Genomic DNA, 24,709 nt, shown 5'->3' with positions numbered 1-24,709 from the left:
TGTCTTCTTCATAACATGACCCAGGGCAGTGGATCCCAACCTTTTGTGGCTTGCGACCCCCCTTCACAGGTTTATGCCCTGTGATGGAGATGAGTCATGAGCAGCCATACTAAACAGAGATTCCTCCTTTGCAGATTGTTTAATTTTAAGGATTTTTAGAAGCCAGAATCCATAAAAGTATCCAGTATTTGACAAGGGAAAAAACACAATTATCGAGAAAAAACTGGGAACTACTGTGGGATTCTGGCAGGTTTGTCCTGAATTACATCCCCTGTTGTTCACTGTGCATTAGTTCTTTGAAACATTAAACAGTCATCACTGTAAACAGACCACAATTCTCACCCCACTAAAACAATCTTTATTATTTAGAATGACTTGCTTTGTAATGTGCAGTATACACTGGCTTCAACATTTTTACATGACATCCTAGAAGCACAACAAATGTAGGCAGAAAATTAGCTAAATTAACTGAGAGTAAATCTTTGTCCTCACTGTTTATTTTTTTTAGAAAATTCTATTGCATTTCAAATTAGTTTAAAGAACAAATCATCTGATGTTAATCTTAATAATGATTGTAATTAACTTAGTACATTAAGACTTCATATATTTCACTCTTTATTGTTTAGAGTCCAGTGGTGGATTGTAACTAAGTACATTTACTCAAGTATTGTACTTAAGTACACATTCAAGGTACTTGTACTTTACTTGAGTATTTCCATTTTATGCAACTTTATACTTCAACTCCACTACAGGGGGCAAATATTGTACTTTTTACTATTTGTAAGACTATTTGTCTATTTTCGTACCCCTCCTGTCCAGTGAAAATGGGTATGTATCTCCAAATTTGGTGTTTTTGAATGTGAACGTTTTTGATAAACTGAAGGATTAGGTTTTTCCTTTTATAGGTTGAGAAAATTCTCCTTCTTCTTAAGCTAAATAAAATTGCATTAGCTGGAAAGTGCATCGTCACAAAGATGAAAACAGCGCTGTTTTTCTGAGCTCATGAAAAGTGAATTTGTTAGAGATACGTGGTTCTCAAAAGATAGTGACGCTACAAACATATTATGATCTTATAGGTTATGATGCATTGCTGTAAATTAAACTACCCAACAGTATATAAAGTAGTTAAAATTAGCTCAGCCTTGAACAACTACAGCAGTAAAATGCAACATACACATTAATGCAGCAGTAATATTAATCCAGAAACATCAGATATAATAGTGAAACACTGACAGGGACCATTTTACTGCACAATGAGTACTTTTACTTTTGATACTAAATTTTGCTGATAATACTTACATAATTTTGCTTACGTAAGTTTTTGAATCCAGGACTTGTAGTGGAGTATTTTGTTGAGGCTTAAAACTTTTCTGTTTGCCACTGCCTTTCCCAAGGTCATTTAAAGATATTACATTTTTATACTTTTGCACTTCTTAAATCTTTTAAATCTGCTGTATTTCTACTGTTTTCCTTAAATCATTCTATTTAGTCTTCTTTTATGAATAGTTTTATTTTCTGTTTTATTTGTTTCTTATGTTTATACCTTTTTATGCTTTATGTAAAGCACTTTGTGTATAAAATGTGCTATACAAATAAACTTGCTTTGCCTTGTAGTGGAGTATTTTCACAGTGTGGTATTGCTACTTTACTTAAGTAAAGGATCTGAATACTTCTTCCACCACTGTTAGAGTCACTTGGTCATGAATGACAATACATGGATAAGGAGGCACAGTTAAATTGTTTTAAAAGTAAAATAAATGTCTGCATGTGATTTCAGTTCACAACTTTCATAGCAGACGGATGCTTTAGCAGTAGTTTCACTCATACATGTGACTTCTCTCAATTGTTGTAGGTTTTAATGTTGTGAATGGCATAAGGGCTGGAGTTTCGTTGTGGCCAAATGTCTCCGTTGGGCAGATCCGTCATCTGTTCCACCTCACGTTCAACCATCTCTACTGTCAAAGTGGAAGGACTGAAGATGTCTGTTGTGCGGTAGGATTGTGTGAGGCGACAGAAGGACGACGTGTCTGAGATGTCCTCGTCGAAGAGGTCCTCCATGAGGTCCTTGCGCTGTCTGCGAGATGCTTTCAGTTCATCGTTCAGCTCAGAAACCAGATCTTTGACATCCCTCACTAGTGTGGAGCGTAGACCAAACAGGCAGAGCAGGAAAACCAGACCAGCACAGATGCCAGAGACAAAGTACAGAGCCACTCGCTCTGGGAGACCTGGACGAGAGGCATGTGATGATCAAGGATCAAACTAAATAACTAATACTAAGAATGTGCTGGCATAAGACACAGCACATTCACAGTTGTCTGTCCTGTTAAACATCCTGGCCTTCTGCTCCAAATTATTCCTTAAAGGACTCTACTGGTATTTTTACGTGTGTCAGCCAATTTACTACAAATTGCTTAAACTTTGCATTACTGTTTACCAAAAAATGCTGAAAGTTTTTACATTGTTTAATGCGTTTTTATTTCCCCAAGCAGCCACAAACTCCACTTCCTGTCAGTACTATATGAAAATCAACTTGCGGAGGCTTTAAACTCAATCAAAATACACAATTAATTACTATATTGATTTTATTTTTTTCAGATTTATTTTTGCCTGCTAATGAATTTAAAAGCACAGAGTTTATTGAAAAGTCCTCTTGGATGTGTGGATGTGCAAATAGAAATATTCAACATCCAAGATTTCAGAGTTGGCTCTGGATCACCAACATTATTGTCAAAATTGGTACATTTCCCATTAGTTTTGTCCATAAGTTTCCATATTGGCTATTGTTTGTCTCAGTGGACGTGGATTTTTGAGTTTTCCACCAGCACATGAATCTAGGTGAATTTGGGGGGGAAAAAATAAAACCAAGCTTTCAACTCTATTACATCAATGATAACGTAACCTTGGCTAAGAATTTGAAGACGATTAAATATTTACTGGTTGATTACCTGATTATCTTTAGCAGCTTTCACATGATCGAGTTGATTTTAATATAGGCTACTGTAATAAACTGAAAGTGAACGAATGGCTGACTGAAATTAAGAAAAATCTTTCTAAAAAACTATGATATTCTTTGGAAAATGGTCAGCAGTAATGTAAAGTATTTATGCAAATTCTGTATTACTACATAGAAAAATGGAGGGGAGCTGTCCGTTCGTGCAGAAAGAGTCAAAAGGAACACAAATAGGCTTGGACAGGCAGCTACTCATAATTAGCTGTGATGTACTGAAAATTCAATGTGTCTGAGCATCTTATAAAATGTTTTTTTTTTATCTTTTTATCAAACGTCTCCCCTCAGTTTTTCTATGTGCTACTTCTGAGCTGTTTGGGAAGCCAATTCTTTCACTGTGTCTGTGTCAATTTTGTAAAACATGCTAAAACACCTGTATGGCCCTTAAAATATGATCTACAACAATGATAAGAAGTGTACATGCAACCCTAGCCTGAGGTCTCCAGGCATCAGTGCACATACCCAATATTTTTTCAATGATCTCCAGAGAGTTGGTTAAGAGCACGTTTTGAGGCCTGTAGGTGGGGCCAGTGTACCATCCACCTGCAGATGAAGAGGGGTCTGGGCTCAGACGCCAGTCAAACTCTGCTGCATGCAACAAAACCTGAGAATTTTCAGTCTTACTCTCACCATGTGTGTAGTCTGAGATCATGAAAGGATCTGTTGACCCTCGACCAACATCTTCCAGAAGATACCGAGGCACTGGAGAGAAAATGAGAGATTTTTACATGATGCAGCAAACCATGGCAGTCACAAGCAGTAACATCCGGTTTGTCATGTACCACAAGTGAAGGACACTCGCAGGTGTTTCCTGGTGCCAGTGAAGCAGGGGTCCCCAAAGGTTTGAGTATCGGCCAGTACTGAGCAGTTCGCTCTGCCATGACACCTGCGTGACACCTTCCTCAGAGCCGAAGGTGACAAACACTCTGGAATAAATTAAGTTTAGTAAAATTAATAACTAGTAATCAGTTCAATATTGTACAATTATGCTCTGGTTTCAAATCTCAGCTCTGATTAGCAACATTAAAATTGTGATTAAACAGTTTTAATGAATGTGCACCACTGAACAGATCATTTCTGTGTATAATTCAACTAATGTTTTATTAATGTGTACTATTAGATAAATAGGGCACACCAATTATTCTCGTGTCTATAGAACTGATATTTGTTCTACTATTTTGTTTATTTAGATTACGCTTGAGCGCCCTGTTTCAGACCCATGTCAGTATGTGATCCAGGTTCCTGAGGACAGTAAGGACTGCCATGCAGCAGGTGTCCAAACGTGGCGGAGTAGATGGCGAGGACAGTCTCATTTTTACACATCAGCCTCAGACGCTCATTTTCACACACCAACCTTGTGCGGTGGTGCTCTGAAAAACAGATGAGGCATACACACACATTTTGATGAACATCTAGTAAAGAAACTTTAGCTCATTACAATGAAACACAAATTTATGTTACTGCTGAGCTTCCTTCAAGCCACTGGTTTCATTTGTTTCTGTAAATCAAATATGGAGACATGAAAATAGTTGAGACAGGTAATCCATCACAGTGGACATCATCGGCTTTTATTAATGATTTTGTTTTTGAAAAATATCTCTTTCTGCTGAGTCCTGTGTGCAGAACAAATCTGTCGAAATGTAAGTGCGGTAGCCATAATCTGCATATTTCAAAGAGATATTTACTTGACTGTGTCCCAAGACCACGTAGTTTATGTTTGACAGGAGATCAAGGTGACGGCTATCATCAAAAACTCTTTCAAGCTTTGACGACAAGAGAAACAGATTAGTTAAATGATTCAGATTTAATCCAAGCTCTGTTAAAAAAATATTCAATGCAAATATCAGTCAAGTTTGTTAAAATAATGCTACTTAAATATTTACCAAAGTGTGCTTGTTTGCTCATTTGTTCATTTATTTACTCATCGTTTTCTTCTTTATTTGTTGTATTTGCACTCCACTGTCCATTTATTTATGTAGTTACATGTGTTACTACATTACATCCATATACTTCCTTAAGGGGTCATTTAAAAAAAAAGTTCAAAGGTTCAAGTCAAATGTATGTTATTGTTGCGTGGTATGTGTGTACCATGTATCACAAGTCAACACGGACGAGAAGTTCCAAAAGTGCTATGGATGAAATCATAACAGCCACTGAGCTCGCCTGTCAACAGATACAAATACAGATCTCCATGACAACTGAGCAAACTCCATCCTCTGATGAAGACTGTCTGATACGGTTGAAAACCCTGAAAAAAGCTTGTAAGATGACCTTGAGTTAAGATTGTTTTGTCAAAACGCTATTTCCAAAGTCAAGACTGAACTTTCATGCTTCACTTTAGAATCCTTCAGAAACATTAATGTAAAGTACATTGTTTGCAGTGACTTAAACACACAATTTTGGTTGCTTATCAGTTTAGCAACAAAAGTAAAATAAATGTTGGCACCCTGACCACTACTGCTGCTTCATTTTGATTTGCTTTACAAGCACTGAGTTTTGACATTTTGATTATTTATCATGAGTATTATTTTAGTTCTGTTTCTGTTTTCTTTGGATTTTTTGTTTGTTCATTTAGGATTTTTTCACTTAATTCAGTTTGTTTAGTTTCAGTTTAGTTTTCTTTCGTTTTGTTACTTTCACTTTTCTATTTGTTTTGTTTCAGTTTTTGGTTTGTTTTATCCCTTTTGTTTTTATACATCTTTTGGGTTTTGTTTTGGTCAGTCAGCCTTATGGTTTGTGGTATTCTTTTGATTATTAGTTTTTTGTGCACCTGTTTTGTTTCGTATTTGAGTGACTTTGCACCTTGTTTTATGTTATCTTTGATGTGACTGCATGGAACCTGTTGCATTACCTTGTGAAAAATAATTTAGTATTACTCGTTATATTTATTCATTTCATTTTAGTTTTTAGTAACTATTGTGACTATCCTATACTTTTCTCTGTTCCTGCCTTTTACTTTTACGTCTCTTTTGGGGCCCCCATGATGGGGACATGTGTTTGAGTGAAACCAGAAGTCCTGTATATGGTTTAGGCCATGTGAGCCACTAGACAGTACTCACTGGACACTGGACGATATCAGAAAGACATGGTCTCCTTCCATTGGATGTAAAGCATTATCTCTAGATTTACATACAATCACAGTAAGGTTCTTTGTTCTGTAACCAGTATATACTTTACGGTATCAGAAGTGTTCAGGGAGATACTTGGGGGTAAGACCTGGTAATATCCTTATGATTAATTACAAATATATATTTTATATACTTCAACCCTTCTATGCTTTGTGTTTATTGTGTCCTGAGTGCATTATTAGATAATTTCCATGACAACCTTTTTTTGTAAATATTGTTGATACTTGAAGTTTATGATATTTTTGATAATAAAAGATAAAAAAACCACTACTGTTCTAGTCATATGATTGTAAGTATAATAAGTACAGGACCTTAGCCGGATACCTGGTCTGCACTTGTATGAGACTAGAAGGTACTTGCTGGTGAGAGGACAGGGGTCCTGCCCAAACACTGGACTGAAGACAGGGATGTGACAGGACTGGTGATCCTGACACTCTGACAGCACTTTCTGCAAGGGCGAGAAAACATGTGTTGACTACTGTAATCTGCTGTTTGAGTCATGAAATTTTACATTCATCTCACTGTGGCTTTATATACCTCGATGGCAACTGGGGAAGTGCATTCTTTATCCTCCTCCACAGTTATGTTTGTGTTTGCAGAGGGGCATAAATGCTGATTAGGAACACGTCTTCCATAGAAAGCTGATAAGACGGTCACAGACGTCCTTGAAGGACACTCGATGATGAGCGTGTCTCCTTCACAAGCATGAGCCGTGTGGTTCTTCAGGATGGTGTGAAGGTATACTAAAAGAGATGCTAATTTCACTTTTATGCATCTGCTGATTTTGGGAGATCCAACTTACAGCAAATCAGCAGGCACACTGAAAAGTCAACACTATGATGCTAATTAAAACAAAGCTGATATCTAATCTCAAACACAGTGGTTTAATGTGTCACTTTCATCTCATGTAAATATATAGTTAAGTTTAACTCCTGTTTTACCTACGTCAGTGATAAAACAAGAGTTTTCAGATTTGATTTACTGCTAACAAGACAATTATTTACCCTTGTTAACAAAGCAGAAACGACTGGTTGACTCAGTTATTATTACTAAATAATAGATAATTTAGAGTACCTTCATTGTCCATAATTGGTAAGTCAATAGTGTGATGTATTAGATGCTTTTTTAATTCCTTTTTAGCAGCTTGGCCCTGCATGTCGATTGGGTGGTGTCCCAGTCACTGGGTGTAGCGCTCTAAAGCAATATTTGGACTATGACCACACATACAAACATACAAGACAGTGGAACATAGACACTGAAATGAAATCCCCCCTCCCTTGTGCTTCCCGTACTTGGCCCCCTGTGTGTGTGTGTGTGTGTGTGAGAGAGAGATGAGAGGCAGTACCAGGCATTCACTCACAATGAGCTATTATTAGGCCCCTCAGAGCCTGCAGCCACAGAAAAAATGGAAATCTCTGCTGAGGTCAGATAGAGAGGTACGCTGCAAAGCACACAATAGAGGTGTCTGAGACAAAAGCTACCTTTGGCTTTGTCTGAACAGACCATTGTTACATAATGTCATCCCTCACATTTTACAGCCAGGAGTCAAAACAACTCAACTGTAGTTTATTTAATGCTTTGGGAGTATCTAGTCCTATTCTGTGTGAAGATCAAAGTTCAGGACCCTGATTCTGGTCTTTCAGCATGAGTTGCACCAACTGTTTGAAAAGCTGGATGTGCAGGAAAAATAAGGGATGCTTAATGTCTCTCAGAGGCTTCCTTTGCAAACCCTTCACAGCTGAAAAATAACCGGTCAGCATTTTGACTTTCCCCTGAAAAAGCAATTTACTGATGTCAAAAACAAGGCACTTACGAGAGAAATCAGGAGCCGAATATGCAGTGCGTATCTTCAGAGCCAAAAGAAGAGGTAAGAAAAGGCAGAAGAACTCCATGGTACTGTCATTGTGCACATCCCCGGGGTTTGTTGTAATGAGTTGTTGTGCTACTGACTGACTGGGAGAGAGCGGTCAGTAGGTCAATGATGCCATTGTGTTTACAAGAAACAGCCACCCCCCTTAGCAATAAAAAAACAGAGTTGACTGCTTTGAATAGAGCCGACAACAAGAGCTTTGGATAATGTCATGTGTGTGTGAATGCATGTACATTTACTTTAATAATTAACTAATGTAAATGAAAGTAACAAACTCCCTCACACTGTGAGCACTAAGTTTATTAAAAAGGCAATATTTCGGTCATAGGCTTTGGTCAGGCATTAAACTCACAATATGAAACAACAACATCTTTATACTGGAGTCAAGTACTGCAAAAACCTGTGACTGTGACTCTTTTGATTGGTTGTTGCAGCTTGGGGCTTGAGTATAAAGACAATGTTGTTTCATATTGTGAGTTTTATGAAATAGTAGCCATTTTGGGAAATGCACTTATTTGCTTTATTTTAGATTGTTAGATTAGAGGATCAATACCACTTTCATGTCTGTGTGTTAAGTACGGAGCTCAGGAGCTGCAGCCGGGAGGCGATTAGCTGATTGTTTGCTCTGCCCTAATCACTTTCACCTGTGTCTTGTTGTCGCCCCTTCCTGAGTGTATTTAAGTCTGTGTGTTTCCTTTGTTCAGTGTCAGATTGTTGTTGTATCTATGTATTAAGCTTTTGAGCCCCTACGCTGTGTGTCCTTTGTTGTTTGTCAAGTGTCCTGGCCTTGGTTTCCTGTGTGTTCAGTTTGGACTTATCTTCTGTTTCTTTTGGACCTTGCATGGATTTTTGGATTTTGAACCTTGCCTGCTCCTTGTTGGATTTGTTTGCCTGTCTTGGAGTGCCTTCCCAATTTGGACCTCTTTGGACCAATTCATTGCTAGCTATTTCCTCCTGCTGTTAGTCTTTATGCTAAGCTAGGCTAATCCCCCTTCATACTTGACTCATACACGAGAGTGGTATTAGTCTTTTTGTCCGAGAAAGAAAGCATATGTTGAACTCATTTTTTAATGCCTGACGAAGCGCTATGACCAAACACGTTGCTTTTTCTATATAGAAATGCCAAAAGAAATCCGTTACAGACAAGAGGCTCACTGGCATGTATTTTGTTTACAGGATAACAGCGTGTGTGTTGGCAAAATCAAGACTCATTCTCTTGAACTGGGTTGTCAACAGTGAGGGTCCTGTTTATGGAGATAAGGTACTTGTTTCCAGAAGGTCACTTCCATCTGCTGTGTGTCCTGTGGAGATATGTGTATCTCTCTCCATGAGAGGCCTTTCCTATCTTTTTGTATGTGGAAATAGGAAGTGAAAGGTCACTAGCAAATTAAATGCTTTTTCCACTACTGCCAGTCTTTTCCAGGAATACTCAGGAAATCTCTCCTCTTGTCCTCTCTGCGTAGCCAGAATGAGTTAGTTTCAGTTTACTGTAAAGGCTGTGATTTATTTATTTTTTTTTAACTTCAGTTTCCCTTTTTACACACTTTTCTTTCTCAACCCTGTGTTACAGCTGTTGTCATACCAACCAAACACAGACAGAAAAATACGTGTAAAGTCATTCACCAGTGCTGAGGACATTATCAGTGATTGCAGCCACTTGTGATGGTGAATCAAAATGAAATGTCTGAATGGCACTCCAGTCATTTATCACACACAAGTTCCAATAAACACTCACTCCATGAGGGGAGTGGATGTAATAATGGAGGCTGAGGAGAAGGAGAAGCCCACGTTTTTAATCATGTGCTTGCGTAAGAGTGACACTCCCACCTTTTTTATACTCCAGAAAAATTCCATTCTCCCATAGGAAGTGTCAGTAAACTAATTATTCCTTAAAACTGTCTACTGCGGCTGTCTTGGAGGAGAGGTTGTACTACCGTGTGGAAAGGGAGATTATGGAAAATCCCAGGCCATAAACTCCCTGACTTTTTAGACATTTAAAAGGAAAGAGGAGGATGTTTTATTTTACAACTTTCTCTGCATCTGTTACATGTAATGGCTGAGAATTATTAATCAAATTTCCAGCATTTGTTTGGAATTTCAATGTGATGGGTTAAAAAGGCAGAGCCTTTTATCTTCTCCTTGTGATGCATTGCATAATCCTGCCTGTTGTTTTGTCTTATTTCTCTAGGGAAGTCTACACCACAGCATGGGGATTTTGTCATAAAATTTCCCTTGCTCTATTTACTGTAAGTTATGTCATATTACAAAAAACACCAATACTGAACTGAGCCCTCAGTCCTAAACTCTCTGGGGACATGTGGTCTTGAGATGAACAGTTAACTGTCACATTCATTAATGTATTTACCAGGACAGCTTTACTTATTACTAATTACCACTTGAAAATATTATTTTATTCAGTGGGGAAAATATCAAATGCCTTTTAACTGTAAAGCACAAAGATTATTTTAATACTCCATAACTTTCTTCACACCAAACACGTCAGCAATCAAAAGTAAGTAAAGTTTCTCCTTCCTTTTTTTTATGCCCAAAACACTGGGGGGTTGTACTCAAAATACCCCTTTCTGTTTGAAAGCATGGTAACAAAACCCAACTTAACTTGACTTCTTCTGTGGGTACAATAGAGTAAAAAACATTATACAATTACCAAATTATACACTATACTCAGTGGTGCTAGGAATAGTCAGGGATTTTACTTAAGTTGAGTTTTACTTAAGTTGCTAAACAAATAAACTTGTCTTGCTTAAGTGAAAGTAGCAATACCACAATGTAAAACTACTCCATTACAAGTAGAAGTCCTGCATTTAAACTTTTACTAGGTAGAAATATTTACGTATTATTAGCAAAATGTATTTAAAGGATGGCAGGTAAAAGTGATCACTATGCAGAATTAGTCATATCAATATTATATTGTAAATTTTGTGTATTCTATTGTTGGATTATTATTATTATTATTGATGCATTAAACTTAAAGCTAGATAAGCTAATTTTACCCATTTCAAAGTCAAGGTAGAATTCATTCATTTTCTCAGTATACAGGGAAACAAAATTGCTTTGTTGGTGTACACATAAAGATACAAAAATAAGTAGTAGTAGTAGTATTAAGTAGTATACCACAGTGAACTGACGGTAAGATTCTAGTTGCGCTTATTAAATAAAGTGCTATGAATTATAATAGCAGTCTTACATATAAGGATGTGCATCATTTGTGTATTTATGGATGAAATAAAGATGTCTAAATATTTAAAATTAAGATTTAGAGTCTAAGACCAAGAGTCTACAGCCACGCTAGCGGCTCTGCGAGACTAAACTTAGGCACACCGGTGCTTTGAGCTAAATGCTAACATCAGCATCAGAATCAGAAATACTTTATTGATCCCAGAGGGGAAAAAAATTAAAAAGACAAAGCAACGGCAACAGGCAGCATGCACGTTGGCGCATGCTAACATGATAAGCGTGTTTTCACTGTATTCACCATTTTAGTTTAAGCGCGTGTTAACTCACCTGTGAGTTGGAGTTGTTGTAATTCATTAAACATGTAACAGCTCACATACAGTACTACCTACCTAACATATAATGAAGTTGAAATACTCATGTAAAGTATTTAAAGAATTGTACATAAGTACAGTACTTGAGTTAATGTACTTAAGTTACTTTCTACCACTGACAATATTCTACTTTCTACTTCTTTTATTCAGCTAAATGATGTTTTAAGAGAATATTGGGTGGATTTTCTAGTATCAAAAACCACTGAAGCAAAGATTTTTATTTCATCATTCCAGAAAAAATATACCCATTAATCATTATTAAATTACAAGCACACAGCAAAATAAATCAGCATGACTTTTAAACTGTATGTTCAGGTGTTTCTTACATTCCTGTAGCCAAAGCAAACCCATTCATTATTCAATCAGATGGGAGACTTTCTGCCTCAAAATTAGATTAGGTGTCTCTACTGTTTCCCAGTGTCCCTCAATACACAGTACTACTTACAGTACTTTGAGTACTGAGAAGTAGAGCCTTCATGTGAAAAGTGCTCCTAATCTATTCCATATCTAAATGTGTTGGAATGTGAGTGGCCCACATTTGTTTGAATTTGTGTGAGTCACATGGTGTTATCATTTCCTGTGTATCACAATATGCAGAAGATCCTATTTTAAGCTCTCTCCTCAAAGAGTTTGGCTCTGGGTATATAAGAGAGTGTGCCCCGCCCATCTCTCTGGATCCTCCCTCTCCCCTGACATGTAAAGTATGTTCAGAGCGATAGCCTCCAAGGAGCCCTCAGACAAAACACAACCAGCCGTGAGGTGTTATACTTTCTCCTGACATCCACGACCAGAAAGACACTTGAAACCAGAGCAGCACTGTTATCAGTTTTCTCTCTCCAGCTCTGTGGATTTTTGGGGTGCAAAGAACCACTGACTTAAGGAGAAGCTTTGACTAGGGAGCAAATACTTGGAATTTTAAAAAAGTGAATAAAACTTTTTTTGGGACGACATGGCTCTTCGGCAGAACTCGGACAAGGAGCCAAGCATCGAGTTGTTCATTAAGGTCAGTAATTTCTTTTTGATTTCATTAATTACTTCCAAGAAGAAGTAGACTGCAACATGTGGGGGAAAGCCATTTACACCTGAATTCACTGTCAAAAGAATGTGCTTTGTGTCATTCAATTCCACGTGAAATTTGTCCCAATTTGCCTGTTTTTATATTCGTTCCTTTAGAGGAAAACATGCAGGTAAACAAAGGAGTCACACAAGGATTTGCTGCTCACTTATCAGTATTGTTAAAGAGCACAGATGTACAATATGTTGCTGTATGAGCGGCATCAATCAGAGGACAACTCTCATTTTGATGGGTGCCATGTACAGATACCGTGTGCTACAGATGCAGAAGTGTTTGTTTCCCTGCTGAGAGTCACAGCACACTTTTATCTGTGAACTCTGGCCACAGACAGACTGTCCACCTTATCATCGCACACCCAGACAGAGCGGGGAGCATGCAGGGTGACTGGCCCCAAGCCTGAACCAGGCACACCCACTTTACTTACGCACACATTCAGATATAGTCCCCTATATCAAGAAGTCATATAAACAACTAATTTCTCACCTCATGTTGTTGCGTAATATCCCAACTTTAAAATACATCAAATGTGTTTTTGTTAATGGCACTTGTGCAGAGACACAGTGTCTTCTGATATATAAAACAAGGTCAAATGAATAAAAAACAATACAAGACAGTACAATATGCGATAAACAGTACAGTATGTCTCTCTGTAAATTAAACATTCAACATTCAGTCACTTAAAGGAGTAGATTAACATTTTTGGAAATATGCTCATTCACTTTCTTGCTGAGGGTTAGATGAGAAGATCGATACCACTCTCATGTCTGTACGGTAAATACAAAGCTACAGAGAGCAGATGGTATGGTTAGCTTAGCTTAGGTTAAAGACTGGAAACAAGGGGAAACAGCTAGCCTGACTCTGTGCAAAGGTAAAAAATTCACCTACCAGCACCTCTAAAGCTCAATAATTAACATTGTTAATTAATGTTATATCTCGTTTGTTTAATCCATACAAAAAGTGTAAAGTGTAAAAACGAGAAGTTGTGTTTTTTTTGTTTTTTTTTATGGGGGGTTATGTGCAGGACTATTCCTTGGTTGGGCATGGACAAGACTCCAGGAAATCATTGCTCCCATCCAAGAAATAGTCCAGCACATAAACCCCTTTAAAACAGCGAATTATTGTTTTTACACTTTGTTTTTTGTACAAATGAAACAAACAAGATCTAATGTGTTATTTAGTGAGTTTTGGAGGTGGTGGTAGGCAGATTCTGTTACCTTTGGACAGAGCCAGCTTATCTGTTTCCCCCTCCAGTCTTTATGCAAAGCTAATCTAACCTTCTGCTGTTGGTAGCTTCATATTTACCATACAGACATGAGAGTTGTATGGATCTTCTCATCTAACTCCCGGCAAGAAAGCGAATAAGCGTATTTCCCAAAATGTCAAACTATTCCTTTAATAACAACATATTAGCTAAAAGGTGGAGCTCAGAAAAACACAGGGTGGGTTTTAAACAGACCGTTGTCATATTGTGAGATAGCTGAAGGAGGAGGGGAGCAAGCGTCTGTTGTTTTCCGCTACAACACAATGCCTGCTTTTCTCCTCCGTGGAGGAAACTGCCTTTAGACATGCCTTTCACTTCCAAAATCACTTGTTTATCAGCAGAGGGACGGCGAAGAGATATTGCGATTGCTTCACTGGCTTGTATTTAAAAAAAAAAAAAAAATTTGGCTCATGTGGTTGTAAAATTAAAATTGTATTACTTTCTGTGTTTTTCAGGCTGGACATGATGGTGAGAACGTGGGGAACTGCCCTTTCTGCCAAAGGCTCTTCATGGTTTTATGGCTGAAAGGAGTCAAGTTTACAGTGACCACTGTCGACATGAGGAAGTAAGCACCCCTCCTTTGCCACAAACACTTCCTGAGCATGTGGTCATGGGGATTTTCACACAGACCTCTATTAAGAAGCAAACGAGAGAGAAATTGAGAAGTTTCTTTCAGTAATCCAAACCATTTCTCACTTATCAATAGGTGTGTTGCTCACTCTAACAGAGGTTAGAGGGAGGGGCCTGTGAAGCTAAGCTATACAAAGAGCTCTGTGTCGCTTTCAAGCAAACACCTTCTTTAATTGAGGCTTTATTGTGTGAATTTCTCAGGGTCATTACCGGTGAGCAAATAACATCAGGACAATTTGAAAGGATGCTGATAATTGAATGATTCAGAACACACACGCACACACAGCAGGCCTTTTAAACAGACAACCACTCCCAGCAATGTGTTTTTATAACTAAACCAACAGCCAATGTTGAAACCGTTAATCCACAGTGCCACCTTTGATTCTGACAGCCTCGATAACCAACCTCAGTTTTGACGTGTTTGATAACAGTCTGACTGAATGAACTGAATTCATCAATAACCATGTCAGATGTCTCCCCCTCCCCGCCCTTCTTCCTCTCCATCTCTCTATGTCCTCTCCAGGAAGCCGGCTGAGCTCAAAGACCTGGCCCCCGGGACCAACCCTCCTTTCCTCCTCTACAACGGGACCCTCAAAACAGACTTCATCAAAATCGAGGAGTTTCTTGAGCAAACACTGGCCCCTCCCAGGTATTGTTGCGCTTGATCATTGAGCAAATATTAATGAAATGACAGATTATTCTCATCAAACAAGGCTTCTCTTTTCTTCTCTCCCCTGCAGGTATCCTCATCTCAGCCCGCTAAACAAAGAGAGCTTTGACGTGGGTGCTGATATTTTTGCGAAGTTCTCTGCTTTCATCAAGAACAGTCCAAATAACACCTGTGAGTTGGGGTTGTTGTAATTCATTAACCATGTAACAGCTCACATACAGTACTACCTACCTTCTTACTTCTGCTCCACCACATTTCAGAGAAAAATATTGTACTTTTTACTCCACTACATTGATTTGAAAGCTATAGTTAGTAGTTATTACTCAGATTAAGTTTTGATCTACAAAATATATGATCAGACTCTATGATAAAACTAAACTGCCCAACAGTATATAAAGTAGTTACAATTAGCCGACCAACTAGAACATTCTTCATAATCAGTACTTTTGTTTTGCTGATAATACTTATGTACTTTTACTTAAGAAAACATTTGAACACTTGTAACAGCTTAAGTTTACACTGTGGAATTGATACTTTTACTTAAGTAAGGATCTGAGTAATTATTTCACCACTGATCAAAAGTAAAAGTACTAATTTTCCAGGGAAATTGATCCATAAATCATTATCTCTGTATTATATTACAGTATAATAATACAGTACTTAAATACAATACATAATAACCTTACAGTTTACCTGTAGTTACATTGCACCACTGGCGATTACAGACGAAAACACCTCATATCTCTGTGTTTCTGACTCTCCAGTCCACGAGAAAAACCTGCTGCGGGAGTTCAAGCGCCTGGATAACTACCTGAACTCCCCCCTCCCCGAGGAGATTGACCACAACTCCAGAGAAACCATCACCGTCTCCAAGAGGAAGTTCCTGGACGGCGACCGCCTCACTTTAGCTGACTGCAACCTGCTGCCCAAACTGCACGTTATCAGGGTGAGACAGTGCATCACTTGTGTTATCATTTTGGGGTAATCTCTGCTATAGTGTAGGTTTTTTGTTCTATTGGCCTGTAGAGTAAATCTTAGTATGATGAGTGATGTGCAAAATGTCACCACTCTGGACAGAAATGCTGGGCTGCTTAGGTGTCTGGAGGCAGTGGTGGAAAGTAACTAAGTACATGTACTCAAGGACTCTACTTAAGTACAATTTTGAAGTACATGCCTGAGTATTTTTATTTATATATGCTGCTTCAGACTTCTACTTCACCACATTTCAGAGGGAAATATTGTACTTTTTCACTCCACTACATTTATTTGACAGTTATAGTTACATGCTACTTTTCACATCAAGATAAGATCAGAAAATACAATGCATTATTAAAGATTAAACCGGTGGTTTCTAACCTTTTTGGCTTGTGACTCCTTAAAAATAACGGTTTGTGGTTTGGGCCCCTTGTCACGTTTCACTTCCACCACAGAGATATTTTACATCTAAATTTCTCGGATGGTTTCATTTAAATAGCTGTTCAAGGCCCAATTCATATTTAATATTTCACCAAAAAAAAGCAAAAAATGGGAGAAAATATGAAAAAGGTGTGTATCAGAACTTTGTTTTTTCTTCCATCCTCCACCATTAATCATCTTAAGACCCCTCAGATTTATCTTGTAACCCTTTGGAGGGGCCCCACCCCCAGGCTGGAAACCACTGGACTAAACCTCCGAACTGTACATAAAGTAGTTAAACTAGCTTCACCTCAACTAGCTACAACAGTAAAATGCTGCTCTCGCATTGATGCATCAGGAATAACAATCTAATAATGTCATATATAACAATGCATCAGTCACGGGGGCCAGTTTTCTGCAGAATGAGTGCTTTTGATACTTGATGTACGTTTAGCTGATAATACTTTTTATTTAAGTAACATTTTCAATGCAGAACTTTTACTTGCAGAGGTATTTTTACAGTTTACTTGAGCTGTACTCCACTGTGTCAAAGAGTAATATTGTAATTTTATTAATCCACTACATTTATATGACACTTATAGTTACTACTTCCCAGATTAGGAGTTAAGAAACCTATAATGAGCATAAAATATGATGTATTACTGTAAAGTACAGTATAACATACTGTTTAACAGTGTGCATTTTACTTTATCTTGTAACAGTGTATTTTTACATTGTTGTATTGGTACTTTTACTTAAGTAAATGATCTGAGTACTAATTTCGCCTACAATCTTTATGTATCAGGTGTACTCTATGTTTCTCAAAATGCTTAAGTTTGATCTTCCTTTCCATTTATTTCAGGTTGCTTCCAAGAAGTACTGTGACTTTGACATCCCCGCCCAGTTCACAGGCGTGTGGCGATACCTTCAAACCGCCTATGAGAGAGAGGAGTTCAAACAGACGTGTCCAGCCGACATTGAAATTGAGAAGGCTTACTTTAGCGTAGCTAACAAGAGGAAATAAACCTTTGATTCTAAGTAATTAATGCCCTGTTTTCACCCAGTGTACCCATGCATGTAAAGATGGTGATCTGTAGAGGGCGCTACAACCTACAATAATAAACTGTGGCAATGAATCAGATGCTATTCCACCTTAAACACCTTGACCTGTTGTTGCAGTAAGATTTGCAAAATGTTTTATTGGTCGTATGTGTTGACTATTTTTCTATAGTCACTCACAGACAAATGGTGTGTTTGTGCCACACTGAAAAGTCCAAATGTGCAATTGACTGAGTTTTTGTTTATAGTGTAAATATAGATATTTTTCCATGCTTTCTATGATCAAAACACCCTCATTAAAATATGTATGATTGTGTTAGTGTGAGCAGAAACCTTCACAAACAGTTAATTTTTACGCAAAACATGAAATACACTTCTGTATCTTATCCTGTACGAATACAGTTTGATATGATTAAATTGTCTCACTGTCACACTAATAAAAAAATGTCAAATTAATTTGTCATACTCTTGATTTTTGGGTGGTTTGTGTGTGTGATGACTAGCACTATAATGCTCCCTTGTGGGAAAGAATGAAGAAATTATCCTGAATTTCATCGTCCTTCTTTACGTCTCATACAGTAAATATTATAAACATTTAAAAACGTTTTAACATCACTACCAAAAGCACGTAACATAAATGGCATTTCTGACATTCAAGTTTATTTTCAGCCACAAAAAAAGACAATTTTACAGCTTCAAAAATATATTTTCTGTTGATCCAGTTTAGACAATGAACATACTGTTTGGTGGGAAACAAAAATGTCAATGGAGAGTGAAGGCGTTTCCAACCCGACAGTGATGAAATCACACCAAACGTCCTGCCGCTGCTGAGCTCTAGTTGGTGACACAGTATTTCCAGAAACATGCTGTCAGGACATCAGAGAGAAAAATTAGGAACAAAGCTGAAGACAAGTGAAGTCAAATTATCCACATTCTTTAGTCCAAACACTTTCCTCTCTGCCTGAAATTCTTTAACTTATTACACTTTATACTAATTTTAACATTTACTTAATATTATCAATCTGTTTCTCCATACTGTAATTTCACTAGTGGTACTTCATGCTATATATTATGCATACACAACATCTATTGCATGTGTTTCCATCCTGGAAGAGTAATGTGTTGCTCTCTACCTTTTTTTCCTGTTAAAACATTTATCTTGTTAAGTTTTTCCGAGCCGATGGTCTAAGGATAGAAAGTGTTATATGTTCTACAGATTGTAAAGTCCTTCAAAGAAAAGTAGCGATTTTGGACTTTATAAATAAAATTGAATCCACCTGAAGTACATAATTACATTATTAGTTGTTTTTTAGTGTGCTTGTACTTTACTTGTGTTGTACTATATTTGGTAACACTTACCACTATTTAGCATTTATAAGCAGTTACAAACATTTAATAAATGGTTCATAAATGGTTCATAAATGGTATATAGTTTACAGCTTATAAGTCTTTTACTCTTTGGAACACATTAAATAATTTCTTTTTTAAGAAAAGTAACTCTGTAGCTTTTACTGAGCACTTAAAATAAGCTACTGTTTACTTACTGTACCAGAATTTGTTTTTCTACTTTAAAAACATATCCGTACTTGAGCAGAATATTCTACTGCTCTGTTACCTGTACAAGTGTAAGTAATCTGTCCTGCTTTAAATGGCACAAGCCTTAGTCAAACATCCTTCTGATTACATCATTGCATTATAATAAAAGCAGCTCAGATATCATGTCAAGTATTGTTATGTGGTGTCAGCTCAGATCTAATTGCTTGAGCCATGTCAAAGACTATGTGCATAGAGCAGGTGTGGCATGTGCGCAATAGAAAGTAATTAGTCATTCACCTCTTTTGTTTGTTTTTGGCAAGTTCTGCTCTGATCTGAGAAAACCCTGAGCACGAAGCTTGTCAGCCGCTGCCAGATTCAAGACGGCTTCCTTCAGGTCCTCAACCTAAAAACAAGAAAAAAACATGACAGATGCAGATGATATGTTGTACACTCATCTGTGGTGTGCTACAGGTCGCTGCAGCCAGAGCTTTAACTGGAGAGATCACATAACCCCATTTTAGCCTTTTTGCATTGGCTTCCAGTTGATTTTAGAGTTGATTTAAGGTATTACTTTTAAAGCACTCCATCGTCTGGCTCCAGCATACATTTCTGAGCTTTTGTGCCTATATGCAACCAAACTACTGCTACTAATCCCCCCGATCTAGACTTAAAACTAAAGGAGAAGCATTTATTGTCAGAGCCCCCAAACAGCCTTCCTGTTGAAATTAATCTTGCTACCTTAGTGACTTCCTTTAAATCTCTACTAAAAACTAATGTCTGCATTAATTGATCTTTCTGTGCCATTTCACTTTCAACTTTGAATTGCCTGCCATTTCTGCTATTTTATGTTTTTGTTTGGGGGGGGTTTCTGCTTTTTTTGTTTTTCTCTGTAAAGCACTTTGTAACTTTGTTTTGAAAGGTTCTATGCTATTATACAGTGTATATATAGTGCTATATTATTACTTTCTTAAGATAGTGTATAGAGACATAGATTATCAGCCTTACCATGTTGGCAAACTTATCTTGTTGTGCTGAATCTTTAGCCCCTTAAAAAGCATAAAAATAGAAAAATAAATTCATTATGTTGACCATATGTGACTGGTTTGTCTGCAAATGTCTGTCTTCATGATGTTTGTATTGTTTTTACCTTTATTCCAGGAGTCTCTCCCTCCATTGTGCTGCATCAGTAGAGGATATAGATTATTCACGTCTCTCTGCTCCCCCTCAGCAGTGTTGGGTCCATCCTCCACCTCTGACACTAATTTCTGAATGAAATCTGTTGAGATAAAACAACTTCCTCTCATCATCCTGTCCTGCTGTGAGTTAAGTAGAAGAACATATAAAATGTATTTTGAACCATATGTTGAAGGGCAAAAAGGATTCATCAAGAAAGAATATTAGAATATTTCAGCAGATGGAACTTCATTCATCTCGTAGGAATTTTATGAATAATATGAAAAGAGTTTGGTTGAGTTACTGTATGTTATCTGGCACAGAATGAATACACTGTGTCATCATTAAGGTGTGTGCTCTACCACCTGAGCTAATGCAGTATGCTGCAAAACATAAGTGCTGCTCCAGTGTTGCACATGACAAAAGGTAAAATTTAAAAGGTAAAATTTGCCTAAAGCAATCCAACAATTTCAGTAAAATTGAAGAAAACAGTTAACGTGTCTTACCTGCCTGTGGCTCCAGGTTGGTATCAGGGTACAGAGGTAGAGCGTGTGTCCGTCTGGCAGAACAAATCACAGCTACGAGGTAAAATAGAGCAACAGAAATCATGGTGCCTTTATCTTTAGATGGCCAGATCTGGACTACCTCTGCTCGGCAAAAAACTTCACTTATATACCCTCAGTAGCCATCCGTCACAATCTGATCAATACATTATCATCACACCCAGTCTCCTTCTTAATGGTTTTGACTCGATGGATCAGGCGTCATAGACACAATTTAGGGGACCCTGTCAATTCAGCCGGAGCCTATCTGTGCTTGTACAGAGAGGCCTAACAAATGTTTACTCTCCAGGAGTAATCAGCAGCTGTCCAGCAGAGCTCTGATGGTTTATGTCTGACACCATTTCTGTGTAATGGGCTGTTCAAACGTATCATTGCTCATGTCTGAGATCACAGGTACACACAGCTGGTGGAACTATGTCACTGCAGGTGTCTACGTCATTTTGTGTTGAATGACTAACATTTCTGAAGCATTTAATTATGACTGATGGGGCAAATAGGTCACATTGTGCTAAATATGTTGCACATGTTGTTACTTGTTGGACTTGTGCCATGCTTTTTGTGGTTTGTGGAGCAAAATAAGCCTCTATGGACAATGAACTGGCTGCTTTAATATTTTATTTCTCTCTACATTTTTTCACAGTTTTCTTTTTTCATTTGGTTAAAGCATAGATGCCTATTTATGTTTTCTGCAGGCTTCACTGTACACTGTTACCCTTTCAGTACATAAGTTGAATTTTGCACATAGGCCCAACTAAATCCAAAGTACTGGCACAGTGTAAAATTTAAACTATTAGTGTGAAAAACAAGGATTCAAAGGTTTATTTGTCAACTGTAATGTGACATGGTATATCTTATTTCTTCTTCTGTACTGACAATTGCGAGCTTACCTAGTTTTAGTTCTGCTTGATTTGTGTCTTATGTTGGACATTTCTATACTTTTGTAATACTCCGAATACTGTCCATTATTGGCCAGGATTGGCGGTGGGAGGAGGGTGGGTTAGGGGGAAGATGTTGGAGATGGAAAAATGTTTGCTCTGCTATTGCTCTGTACACATATTCCATTTTGCATTTGTTCTCACTAAAAATATTAAATAAAAAGGCTGTGCTAAAAGACTAGTGTGAAGAATAAGGATTAGAAAAAAGAAATATAAAGGACAAGAGTCGACAGCCATGCTAGGGCTCTGCTAGTCTGGATTTAGGCACAGCAGTGCTTTGAGCTAAACACTAACACATCTTAGTTTAGTGTGTTAGCATGCTAACATTTGTTAATTAGCACTAAACATGACCTACAGCTGAGGCTGATGGGAATGTCATTAGTGTTGCAGGTATTTGGTCATAAACCAAAATATTGGACCAATTAAGATCTTGATTTGATTGATGGCGCTAGAGGAAAAGTGAAGGGTTTACCAAAGTTATTGCATTCATGGCAGTCCGTCCAACAGTTGTTGAAAAACTTTACTAAAAACCACAAATGTCAACTTCATAGTGGCACTAGAGGAAAAGTCAGGAGATCACCAGTCAGTAGGATACATAATTTTGGCACCATAATATCTGCAACAAATTTCATGGCACAGCATAGCTGTTGAGATACTTAATTTTAGATGAAAGTGGTGGACCGACCAACCAACATCCCGATAATTATAAATATATGCAATGTGCAAATTTGCAATGTTCTGTACAGGGCAGTGCAAAGGATTCGCTGAAGACAAGTGCCAAGGATATACAGAGGTCAGACAGTCCAGATGGCCGCAGGAAAGAAGTATTTTCTTAATGCAGATCTGTCGTGACCAAAAATTCCTCTGGTTCTTGATGAAGAGCCAGTTTGAGCTTGAAGCATTGCACTTTTCCTAATAAATTTTTAAAGAGAATCTGCAGATAACCGTGTTAGGAGAAAATGTAAAAGTAAACTCTAATTGTTTCCAAAAGTATTAAAGATCAAAACAAGTTAAGAGTTTTCAGAGGCTCGAAGAGGCTTCGGGCCACAGAGCTTTTTGTCAAACTGAAAGGTCGCTAATGCTCTTCAGAGTGTTCGTGGCGTCAGGTGATTTATAAGCTCGTCTCCACGACTCTGAAATTGCTGTTGAAAACAACAACATTTGATACATTTGGCTGCAGAGCAGTCAATGAGAAGACGTAAATGCACAGCAGAGTCTGGCTTTAAGGTCAAGCAGTGACTTTAAAACTGACGAATCAGCCACATAGACACTCATTTGGAAAAGGAGAGAAACAAGTATCACTGTTGTGTCTTAATCGTGGTCATTAGTCCTGCATTCAAAATCCCACTTAAGTAAAATAAAGAACTATTATCAGCAAAATGTACTTAAAGTATTAAAAGTACTTGCTCTGCAGAAGAGTGGCCCCTGGCTGTGACTAACATTATTACATCATTCAATTTTTAATAATGATGCAACAATGTGTACAGTAAGCAGCATTTTATTGTTGTAGCTGGTCAAAGTGAAGCTAGTTTATCTACTTTATATACAGTTAGGTAGTTTAGACCAGTGGTTTCCACCCTGGGGGTCGGGCCCCTCCAAAGGGTCACAAGATAAATCTGAGGGGTCGTGAGATGATTAATGGAGCAGGAAAGAAGCTCTGCTACATACATTTGTATTAATTTTTTTAGACTTTGGGCAAAATCTTTATTTTTTTGTTAATTATTGGAGAATTTTACCTCTCTGGGCCTCAAACAGTTATTGAAATGAAACTATCTGAAAAGTTTAAAGGGGAAATGTCTCTTTGGTGTTAACTGCTCATAACTCAGAGACAAGGGGCCCCACCCAGACATTGTTTTTTTAAGAGGTCTTTAACAATGTATTGTATTTTATAAACTTATCCTATTTTTTAAATGTAAACTCTAAATCTGAAAATGAGTTATAGCTGTCAGATAAATGTAGCCAAGTAAAAAGTACGATATTTCCAGGGTTCCCCAGTAGCCTGATGGTTAAGGCAAACAAAAATAAAGGCAAAATTACAATATTGCCCTCTGAAATGGAGCAGAGAGGAAGTATTAAGTAGCATTAAATAGACAGAAGTACAGGTGCTTCAAAATTGTACTCAAGTACAGTACTTGAGTAAATGTACTTGCTGTTACTTTGCACCAACACATATTTCATGTTATTTCAGAAGCAGAATTTCTTTAAAGCAGCATAAATTTAACTACAGATCAAAATCTACCAGTTGTCTCCATGTCAACTAGTAAAATACAAAATCAGTGAGAGACCACAGTAGCATGGAAAGTATGTCCATCATTTGTGTTATCAATTTCTAAACCTACAGTAGTTTCATGGCTGTTTTATTAAAAAAATTGCCGTGTAATAAGTCAAGTTTTGTTAGACCTAGGGAAGGCAAGAAGATAGTAACTGACTTAACTGTGTCCCCACATCTAAAACAAACAAAAGTATGTTTTATCTGATTATTCAAATCTAGTTTGACAGGCATAAGTTATTTCCCTAAATAAAGGTTCTTAAAGTAGCTGCATGTTTAAACAGGAAGAGGCCATCTGATGTAGCACCACTATTTTTTTTTTTTTACAAAACTTTATTGTAAGACATTCATGAAATAATCATATGAATAGATAAAGTAAAATATAATACATAAATCAAATGTGATATGAAATAAAAGTGTCACTGGGAAAAATGCCATCATAAAATTTCAAAAAACATTTGGAAAAGGGCATTTTTAAATAAAAATTATATAATTAAATAAACATAAACCCCAATAAAATAAGAATGATAAAGTAACACTACATAACAATACGCTGAGTTTTTTAACGTTAT

General features: G+C 37.4%; 3 protein-coding genes across 4 annotated transcripts; 1 reads left to right on the top strand and 2 right to left on the bottom strand.

The window, feature by feature from the left end:
- Positions 1-1,299: 1,299 nt before the first annotated feature.
- On the bottom strand, positions 1,300-8,104 carry si:ch73-335m24.2 (protein eva-1 homolog C). 2 transcript variants are annotated; one of them, XM_044204668.1, is made up of 8 exons: positions 7,949-8,104; positions 6,673-6,878; positions 6,460-6,583; positions 4,225-4,377; positions 3,790-3,933; positions 3,638-3,709; positions 3,470-3,550; positions 1,300-2,225 (listed from the first exon to the last, which is right to left on the bottom strand). In XM_044204668.1, exons 1-8 carry the CDS (start codon positions 8,025-8,027, stop codon positions 1,840-1,842), a joined length of 1,245 nt encoding a protein of 414 aa, XP_044060603.1. In that variant the 5' UTR covers positions 8,028-8,104; the 3' UTR covers positions 1,300-1,839. The 2 variants fall into 2 exon arrangements, with proteins under 2 accessions (XP_044060603.1, XP_044060604.1); XM_044204669.1 differs by lacking the exon at positions 3,470-3,550.
- A 4,145-nt stretch (positions 8,105-12,249) lies between these two features.
- On the top strand, positions 12,250-18,117 carry clic2 (chloride intracellular channel 2). Its single transcript, XM_044204671.1, has 6 exons — positions 12,250-12,574; positions 14,363-14,472; positions 15,061-15,186; positions 15,278-15,378; positions 15,972-16,153; positions 17,465-18,117. Exons 1-6 carry the CDS (start codon positions 12,521-12,523, stop codon positions 17,624-17,626), a joined length of 735 nt encoding a protein of 244 aa, XP_044060606.1. The 5' UTR covers positions 12,250-12,520; the 3' UTR covers positions 17,627-18,117.
- A 168-nt stretch (positions 18,118-18,285) lies between these two features.
- On the bottom strand, positions 18,286-21,205 carry urp1 (urotensin-related peptide 1). The gene is made up of 5 exons (XM_044204673.1): positions 20,877-21,205; positions 20,345-20,473; positions 20,203-20,243; positions 19,495-19,600; positions 18,286-18,527 (listed from the first exon to the last, which is right to left on the bottom strand). The coding sequence occupies exons 1-5, from the start codon at positions 20,977-20,979 to the stop codon at positions 18,496-18,498; spliced, it is 411 nt and encodes a 136-aa protein (XP_044060608.1). The 5' UTR covers positions 20,980-21,205; the 3' UTR covers positions 18,286-18,495.
- Between the last annotated feature and the right edge of the window lie 3,504 nt (positions 21,206-24,709).

This window comes from Siniperca chuatsi, linkage group LG8, assembly GCF_020085105.1.
Source record: "Siniperca chuatsi isolate FFG_IHB_CAS linkage group LG8, ASM2008510v1, whole genome shotgun sequence".
NCBI classification, from domain to species: domain Eukaryota; kingdom Metazoa; phylum Chordata; class Actinopteri; order Centrarchiformes; family Sinipercidae; genus Siniperca; species Siniperca chuatsi.
This window is presented reverse-complemented; position numbering and strand designations above follow the sequence as displayed.

Bases quoted from the DNA above. Each gene is read 5' to 3' on its own strand.
- clic2 (XM_044204671.1), top strand. From the start codon at position 12,521: ATGGCTCTTCGGCAGAACTCGGACAAGGAGCCAAGCATCGAGTTGTTC. The intron at 14,473-15,060 runs GTAAGCACCCCT...TGTCCTCTCCAG, and splicing joins ACCACTGTCGACATGAGGAA to GAAGCCGGCTGAGCTCAAAG. The intron at 15,187-15,277 runs GTATTGTTGCGC...TCTCCCCTGCAG, and splicing joins CAAACACTGGCCCCTCCCAG to GTATCCTCATCTCAGCCCGC.
- urp1 (XM_044204673.1), bottom strand. From the start codon at position 20,979: ATGATTTCTGTTGCTCTATTTTACCTCGTAGCTGTGATTTGTTCTGCC. The intron at 20,474-20,876 runs GTAAGACACGTT...TTATCTCAACAG, and splicing joins CAACCTGGAGCCACAGGCAG to ATTTCATTCAGAAATTAGTG. The intron at 19,601-20,202 runs GTAAGGCTGATA...TCTTGTTTTTAG, and splicing joins AAGATAAGTTTGCCAACATG to GTTGAGGACCTGAAGGAAGC.
- si:ch73-335m24.2 (XM_044204668.1), bottom strand. From the start codon at position 8,027: ATGGAGTTCTTCTGCCTTTTCTTACCTCTTCTTTTGGCTCTGAAGATA. The intron at 6,879-7,948 runs GTAAGTGCCTTG...CATCTCTTTTAG, and splicing joins TTCGGCTCCTGATTTCTCTC to TATACCTTCACACCATCCTG. The intron at 4,378-6,459 runs GTATCCGGCTAA...TCTGTTTTTCAG, and splicing joins CTCATACAAGTGCAGACCAG to AGCACCACCGCACAAGGTTG.